Source organism: Saccoglossus kowalevskii, chromosome 6 (genome assembly GCF_978046115.1).
Source record: "Saccoglossus kowalevskii chromosome 6, keSacKowa6.1, whole genome shotgun sequence".
NCBI classification, from domain to species: domain Eukaryota; kingdom Metazoa; phylum Hemichordata; class Enteropneusta; family Harrimaniidae; genus Saccoglossus; species Saccoglossus kowalevskii.
The window spans coordinates 34903773-34912947 of record NC_140646.1 but is presented as its reverse complement, the minus strand read 5'-3'; the positions used below and the strand labels follow the sequence as shown (position 1 = coordinate 34912947).

At 37.0% G+C, this 9175-nt stretch overlaps 1 protein-coding gene across 1 annotated transcript; it reads left to right on the top strand.

Annotated features, from left to right (window-relative positions):
- Positions 1-7278: 7278 nt before the first annotated feature.
- On the top strand, positions 7279-8636 carry LOC100375370 (UDP-glucuronosyltransferase 2C1-like). The gene is made up of 3 exons (XM_002735050.3): positions 7279-7360; positions 7958-8180; positions 8316-8636. The coding sequence occupies exons 1-3, from the start codon at positions 7279-7281 to the stop codon at positions 8590-8592; spliced, it is 582 nt and encodes a 193-aa protein (XP_002735096.2). The 3' UTR covers positions 8593-8636.
- Positions 8637-9175: the final 539 nt, after the last annotated feature.

Sequence of the window (9175 nt, the reverse complement as noted above, 5' to 3'; positions counted from 1 at the left end):
TTTATCATGTTATGGTTCATATCTCAAAGGAGCTCAAGACTCCCTATCTTCATCAATGTGGAGTATTCACTCCTATGAACCCTCTATCTCTATCAACTTTGGTTTGTAGCGACATATGTCAATATTAACTACAGTTTGCATGTATGCTCAGTGTTAGCAGTTGGAAATGAAACTACTGGAGTGATGTAGGTTTTAAAAATGAACAGTTGCTGGCAAAAAGCAATCCAATTGAATTTGACCTCTGACAGATAATTGTGCCCCCTATTCACAAATCTTTGAAGGTATGTCTTCCCTAAAAATCTCTAACCCATAATAAATTAGAAAACCCATTCCTTGAGATATACAAGAAAAAAAAATCACAACACCCACACAATTCTGAAATATCCTCTCCGCAAGAAATTGCCAAATCTGTTCATTACCTCATGAAATGCTGTTGAACACTTATGTTCACTGCACCTGATAGAATAATGATCAGATTTCCTCTGCTATTTTAGAATACCACCACTGATTCCCTGAGGTGTAAGTCATCCATCATGTCTAATAGTGATCAGAATGATAATTTTTAGAGCCACCAAACCATGTACAACTCTGTAATAGTAATTAAATAAATATACCATAGACGCCAACCACCCCATATCCCAGGTGCTGCTGTGCATGGTGTGGGAATATGGTAAATGTCATTATAGGGACAGCCAGATGGGTAACCAAATAGAGTAAACCCGCCCCTCTCCTTGGGAAATGACCTCCAAGATTTTGTTGAGAACAAGAGGACACACAATTTCAAGTTATTTGTTGACCCTCAAATAATGTTCCATTTACTCCGGTCATCTCGTCTGCTGTTCCTGATGCTAAACAAATCTCGTGGCGCTCTCGCTCTCAACGAGATCTCGGTAACCACTTGCATCTAAGGTATATTGACAGGTTTTTTTGATTCCCAAATACGTTTTTATAAATACAAGAACGGTAATTTGTTGGTCTTCAAAATACGAGTAACTGAGCAATTGAATCTCCGAATAATTGAATCTGCTGTGGTATAGGGACATCAGTGGCTTGACGAATGCAAAGTGGATGTGAGATAAAATTTGGTTGGTGTGGGTTGCGGGTTGCTATGTCATGATCGCAATCCCCGGATGTTTCTTTTTCTGCATCAAAAGCTAATAAACAGTAGTGGGTCGGACGTAGAGTATGGTAAATTATTATCGTAGAGCTGTCAGAAAACACGGTCAACGAAACTCAACTCATTTCTTGCCCTGGTAAAGTTGAACCGTTTGAACATTTTGAATGATTTCGCAAAAAAAAAGGAAGAAAACACTGATGCAGACACCAGAACAACTAAATGTATGTATGTTTGTTTGTTTTTTGCTGTCAAAAAATTAGGCAAAAAAAATGCAATGTGTTTAAAAAACCTAAAAAAGTGACACGAATGTGTAGGTTTAATAATTCACAGTATGAACAGCCCAAACACATGATGCTCAACCTTTATTGGAATGTGTAGATATTTTGTTTAGTGTGTCTTGTATATTCCAGCTTGGAGGTATAGCCAACAAGGCTTGGGTAGTAAAAGTACCCTAACTAGTGCGTGAAGCCAGTACTATGAAATGGGGGTACACCTGACACGTTCACACGTATTCAGACGGATTTTAGCTTCATCCGCATCCTGCATGAAATTGCCAGCATTTTATTTCTGTAACATGTAAGTTTGCAATCTTTGGTGAATGCGAGTATATTATTTTACGAAGAGAAGCCGCTCTAAGACTGTCAAGACAACGTTTAATCGATTGAAAATCGGCACATTATACGTCTTGGTTATATTTGAGTTTTGGGACTCGGAGGCTGCATGTTCACGTTAGAGTGGCATTTTGTGGTCCAAAACCTAATAAAATTGACATTCAGTGATTATATTTCTCCGAATTCGTTTGCTTCTAATATAATAATATAATTTTATTAATTGTATAATGGCCTCCGGCCCATTACAATCATGCAAATTAATTATTGACAAGAAATAAATTTACATTACAAAATATGTATGAAAATATAGATGAAGAGTGTGTCAATACATAATATAAGCCCTATATAATAATGTGATGGGGATATTAATATATATATATACATACAAGCTTATTAGGTTATTCTCATTTGATCTTTGATTAAAAAACACTTATAAATAAATAGAGCCAAAGAGTTAATGATTTGGCTTTTAGAGGAACTTAATAGTTGTACTAGAGTATTCAAATTTGGGGGTTGTGTCTCATTTGGAAGATACTTTTTCCTGATTGTGTCCCATGCAGTGCATTTTAGTAAAAAATGATATTCATCATCAATTTCTTGCAGGCACAAATGACAAATACGGCTCTCCCTAGGGATATTATTATGTCTGCCTCTTTCTATTTCTAAGGGGTGGCACGCACATCTTAATCTTGCTATTGCTCTGCGCAATTTTAATTGTGGCAATGACACATAGTTTTCAATCCCAAAATTTGTTTTGTATTGCCTATAATACTGCGTTTTATCGACAGAACAAACGTCTATATACCAATCTGTAATTCCAGTATCTTTGACCCTTTCACAAACTTTATACAAGAACATATCAGAGTCCCCCACCCCTTGATTAAACCAGACATAACCAAATCCATATTTAAATAGCAGTTCTTTAATTTCTGTGGCCCATGACCTTTGTCCTTTTTCGTCCAGTGAAAGTAGCATCCGGTAAGCTTTCTGGGGTAATCTGTTTTCATTCATGCTAGTAATTTTTAACCAATATTTCACACATCGTTTAACATGGTAACAAAATAAGGGTAGCCTCCCACAATCCCCTAATACTGTACAAGTTGGAGCATTTTTACCTACACCGAGGTATTGCCTACAATAAGATGTATGTACACTTTCTAAATGTTGATATTGACCATATCCCCAAATTTCAGACCCATATGTAAGTACTGGTTGAATTAATGTGTCAAAAATCTTAAAATACAAGTCTGCTTTAAAACATTGCATATTTCCTAAGTATCTTTTGATTGCAATCAATTTCTTTTTGCCTTTTATAGCTAAATTTTCTGTGGTAATATTAAAGGAGCATTTACATGACATTACCAATCCCAAGTATGCATATGAACTAACAGTACTAAGTTGCTTGTTCCCGAAGTACCACTTTTCATATTTACTGAGATATGCCCCATTTCTGTATACTATAATTTTAGTTTTATTTAAGTTGATATTTAGATTCCACTTGTTTGTAAACTCATACAATATACTAATTAGTCTTTTCAAGCCCAAAACAGAATTTGAAAATAAAGCAATGTCGTCAGCATACAATAATGAAAACAACTCTAACATGTCGTTCGGGATCAATTGTATTCCTCTATACCCAGAGTCATCCAACATGCTTTGTAGCTCATTAATGTAAAATGAGAATAAAATAGGGCTGATCATGCACCCTTGTCGAACCCCATTCTTCAATTCAAAGAATCTCGAAGTGACTCCTCCTTCACGAACACATGATTTGACGTCTTTATAAATACTTTGTAAAATTACATACATTTTCCCGTTGATACCATTATTGGCCAGTCTAAACATTAAAAAATCCCTTTTAACAGAGTCGAATGCCGTCTGGAAATCTATATAGAGGCAATACAATTTCCCCCTTTCCTGGCTAACTGTTTCTGAATTATGGCATATAATGTAAATATTTGATCAATAGTTGAATAGCCCTCCCTAAATCCAGCCTGTGTCTCTGGGATTATATCAAAAACCCTTGCCCATTTTGATAGTCGTGCTTCAATGATACTAGTGAAGATTTTTCCAAATATACTCATGAGTGATATAGCTCTATAGTTACCGGGATCATTTCGACTGTTTTTCTTGTGGATAGGAATAATAATACCCTTTGACCAACCTTCCGGAAAGATACCGGTATTAAAAATTAAGTTAAAAAGGGCATTCAAAAATGTTATCGACACATCACATGAAAATTAAAAAAAATCAGCGATTAAAAGGTCAGGACCTGCAGATTTGCCATTTCTAAGTTTATGTATTGACTGAATAATTTCTTCATTCGTTATTGGCACATTCAATGATGTGTCAGTTTCCCCAAATTCTGTAGAATGCGGATCAAAACTATACAGAAAGTTTTTAACTTCAGTAAGATGCCCTCCATCTATGTTATTGTTACATGAATCCTGGTTATACAGTTTTTCGAAGTACATGGCCCAATCTTGTAATGGGATTATATATGTTTGATTTTTACTCTTATTCTTTCTAATAGTTTCCCAGATACATTTTTCACTTGTTATGTTTTCTCTAATTGTATCCTGCAATTTTTCGTTATATGTATGTTTCTTTTTTCTCACCAGTGAGCGAAATGAATTACGGGCACTTCTGTAGTTATTTAAATCAATCTCACGACCAGTATCACAATATCGACGTAAACGGGAAAGTTTATATAATTTTGCCATGCGACATTCCTCATCCTACCATGGTTGTTTATTTTGTCTGTGTGAAGATAATCTTTTGTTAGGGATCTGTACTTGCATAATTTCTCCCGATTCTTTTAAAATATCTGTAAATTGGGTAACTGTTTCGTTTAAATTATGAGCCCCGAGTTGATTAGTCAATACATTAATTTCAACAGTTTTCTCCAGAACACGAGTTTTATAAATTTGCAATAGTTCGTTGTTCCAACGAAATTTCACAATGGAATTATTTCCGATCGAATTTTCGTCTGAATTAAGTACACCAGAAATTCTAAGTTTATAACAAAGTGGAAAATGGTCAGACTCACTCCTGACTGGTATTGTGAAGGATGTCACATAGCCATACAAATCCAGGGATACCAGGGCGTAGTCGACTACACTTCTACCATCATTTGCAATACACGTGAATTCACCAGGCTCTTTTCTGCCGTTTAACATACATACAGACAGGTGTTTGCACATAGACAGAAGTGAAATGCCAAAATTATTACGGGTAAGGTCCCTAGAATGGCGTGGAATATCAAAATCACACTGCATATAATTAGAATCGATTCCAATGCTATAACGAGCATCATCATGTAACATGTAATCAGGGTCAGATGCGGTTCTAGCATTGAAATCCCCAGCCATTATTATGCTAATATCACCAGCATTACATTGTGACAAAGAATTTACCACGTCATTTTCAAGTTTAATTATACCAACCATTACGTCATCATTCTGTAAATACCACTTTGAGCCTTCTGGAGGGACATATGCAGAAACAAGCAAAATGTCATTTTCAAAACCAAAAAATAGACTATCTAATAACAAAATCACCGCCCCCGTGGTTTCAGGTAGCATTCGTTTAACCCCTTTTAAATAACTTTTTTTAACATAAGTGACGACACCGCCACTTGCTCTTCCCCGGTTCTTAAACTTCACAGCAGGGCAATTAAATGCTACATAACCAGAAAACAAATTTACATCATCTATATCAATACACCATGTTTCAAGTAAACTAAATACATCAAAATTATTACAAAAACAATGAAAATCTGTGTCATCTCGTTTGCTTCTGTTAAAAGTTAAAACGAATATTTTCTTGTGCATTCAGACTTTCCCTTTTCCGACTTAGTTGGCGTATTTGACAAATAAACCATTTGGTATACAATCAGTGGTTGAGTACTGCCCGCCCGTCACATTCCAGTCTTACTGTTAAAAATTAAAACTTAGGTCGGCTTGTAACCTTTTTTAACTAAAATTTAATCTAAAACAATATGATAGGATGAATTTGAACGCAGTTCTCCGTCGATGACTAATACAAAGATCGTGAAAAAAAGAACGCAACAATTTTAAATGGAAACTTTTAATTATAAATCAGACTTTTCAGATCTACTTCGAAGTGATAACCAAAGAGTCACTGCTGGTTTTATTGGTTTGTATTGTGCAGTTATCATAAATATTAATATCTTTGTACAGCTGACATATATGCAAATAGAATGTCGGACAGTGGTGTAGGTAAATACGAAGATACACGATATCAGTCTATAGTAGGGGGCGCCCTAACTCACGAATTCCGCGTCATGGTTATCAAAATGCATAATGTATTTCGTGGGCTGTTATTTTTTATCGCCATCACCAGTGACATGTGCCTGGAAACATCTGAGGTGACTCCTCGTAGAATTCTAGTGTTACCGGGAATGAGTACAGGTAGTACGTATTTATACATGAAAAGAATCGGCCAGTATCTGCTCCGACGAGGCCACCATGTAACCATACTGATCAATACGGCCGTCATGTCTCTGGATTCGGTAGAAGAGTGCAGACACACGTTTACAAGCACCGAAACCTACGAATACCGAGATGATTACGCGTTAAGCTCTGATGAAAAGCCGTTAATGGGGTACGATACTTGGTGGAAATGGTTGGAAAGATGGCAAACCCGCGTACCGGAATGTGATCTGGTTCTCAGCCAGTCTGCCCTCCTGTCGAGGCTACATCGTACAAAATATGACCTGGTCATTGCAAACGTATTTGTAGTATGCCCTATACTACTAGCACAACAGTTGAATATGTCTTTCGTGTTAGTGGGTAACAATCGAATATCCCCGGTAATCGAGGGAAGCATGTGCAACGTTCCACTTAATCCATCATATGTACCAGCTATGGGATCAGCACTTACTAGCAAAATGAACTTTGTACAGAGACTGACCAACACCATCAACTATGTACTGGCATATATATTTTTTAACTTTTTGATGCTCCCACCTTACGCACAACTGAAAGAAAAATATCGCATTCGACCCGAAATAAGTATGACAGAACTTTTTACTTCCGCTGATCTCTTCTTTTTCAATACGGATTTCGCTTTTGACTACCCACAGCCGTTCATGCCAAACGTTGTGTTCATCGGTGGTGTAATTGTGACACCTGTAAAGGACCTTGATGAGGTACGTGTATTTCCATCTTATACCGACCTTTGAAACAGTTTCTGCGCCCTCTATGATATGGATATATACGATTGCACTTCATCTGTGAGGGCGCAATCCTTAGTGTCTAGTTGCGCGGGTTTTTGTCTCCCGCCCATTTTGCGCGGGTGCTGCTAAATGTGAGCAATTTTAAGTCAAATATTCTGGCGGTACTTTTATTTTAGTGGGGCATGACAGCTAATAACAATATTTCATTGTAGGAATTGGAAGAGTTTATGCAGTCGTCCAAAGACCATGGTGTTGTGATATTTTCCCTTGGATCATACCATAATCCTCGTCATTTTTCAAAGTTAGGCATGATAGTGTCTGTATTCGCCAGACTACCTCAGAAAGTCATCATGAAGTACAGCGGTCCTCCAATTCCTACATTGGGAAATAACACTAAGCTCCTAGAATGGATGCCACAGAATGATTTACTTGGTAAGGGCAGAGCTTATTTTTTGCTCCATGGAAAGGGGTTTGTACACAGTCACTTGGGGGCTGAAAATCAATAAATACTAATTTTTAAAATAAAAATCATCCGCTATACGTATATAAATAAACAAGATGTGGGTTTGTACCATTATTCCTCCTGGGGAGAAGGGAGTCTGAAGGCACTTTACGAACGAGACAGCAATTCTCTCCAAAAATGTAGGACATCAAAGCAATATCTACACAGCAAACGGCGCAACTTACTGCACGTGTTTACGTCACAAAAGCTCTCCGCCACTAGAGGGCGCGACTTGACGAATACACAACCAAGCATGTTTATGCTGCCAATAAAAAATTCAAATTGCATTCACACACACACGCGTCCTTTCTGCCCTGAAAAAACAGCATTTTTTCTGTCGCTTTCAGATCAAAATTGTTCTACAGAGCCAATGTGTTTTAGTCAGACTCCCATAATTTTTGTTTGGAGGACATGAAATTATAAATATTTCTATTGAATATAAACTGAATAAAAAATTTTTTGAATATTAATCTAACTATGTCAATTGATGCAATGATAGTTTTCAAAAGACACATGTTCTTCTATAGGTCACCCCAAGACGCGGGCCTTTGTAAGCCATTGTGGTTTGAATGGTGTTCATGAAGCCATATATAATGGCGTGCCTGTGGTAGGGATACCGGTGGCGATCAACGACCAAGTTGATAATATTGCCTGGTTAGCCGACAAGGGGATGGCCATTGCGATGGATCTCAAGTCCATGACTGAAGATGGTCTGTATGATGCAATCACAGAGATAATAAACAATGAAAGGTAACACATATCCCCCACTAATTTCCACATCATGTAGTAGCAGATTCTATATTACTCACAATTATGAAAATTTGAAATCTGGAAATCAAGTTCGATAAGAAATCATTTTAATCACCAGTACTTGTTTATTTATAGGTACACAAATAACGCCAAAAAACTGTCGCATATCTACAGGGATTGGCCATTGTCCCCAGGAGATACGATTGTTTATTGGATCGAACACGTGATCAAACATGGCGGAGAACACTTGCGGTCACAGGCTGGACATCTGAATACTGTTCAGTACTATCTGATCGACATTTCAGCATTTTTACTATTCGTTGGAGTGATAATTGTTGTTGTCATGAACAAAATTATTCAAATACTATGCAATGAAATTTGTAAACTTGGCAAACATAAAGAAAAAGTATGATAATGTATAAGTAATAAACAACTTACTTGAATCAGTTCCAAGGACCAGACAGTGAGGGAATGAACAAGTTTTCTTTGTAGTCAAGACCAGTCAGGAATGGAAAAAGACAATTTGCTTTCATAGTGAAGATCCTGCTTTCATGGTCAAGACCACTCAGGGAGGGAATAGAGCACCTGCTTTCATGGACAAGATTAGGAGGGAAAAGAAAACACAACTTGCTTTATAGTCAAGACCAGCTGGGAAGGGAAAAGACAACTTGATTTGTAATCAAAACCAACTGGGAAGGGAAATAACTTGCTTTGCAGCCAAGACCAACTGGAAAGGGAAAAGACAACTTGCTTTGTAGTCAAGCCCAGCTACAGAAGAAAAAGACAACTTGCTTTTGTCGTCCAAACCAAGTGAGACTAACTTTTGTAGTCAAGACCAATTAGGAAGGGAAAGGACAACTTGCTTCTTTTGCTAAAAAAAATCAAAGAAAAAAAATATAGAATTCCTCACTCAAAAGAAAAAAGTATTAAAAGTTGTTCCTAGCCTGGATTTACACTTGTGCTCTTCCACTTGCAAAGCAAAAGCCCTAACCACT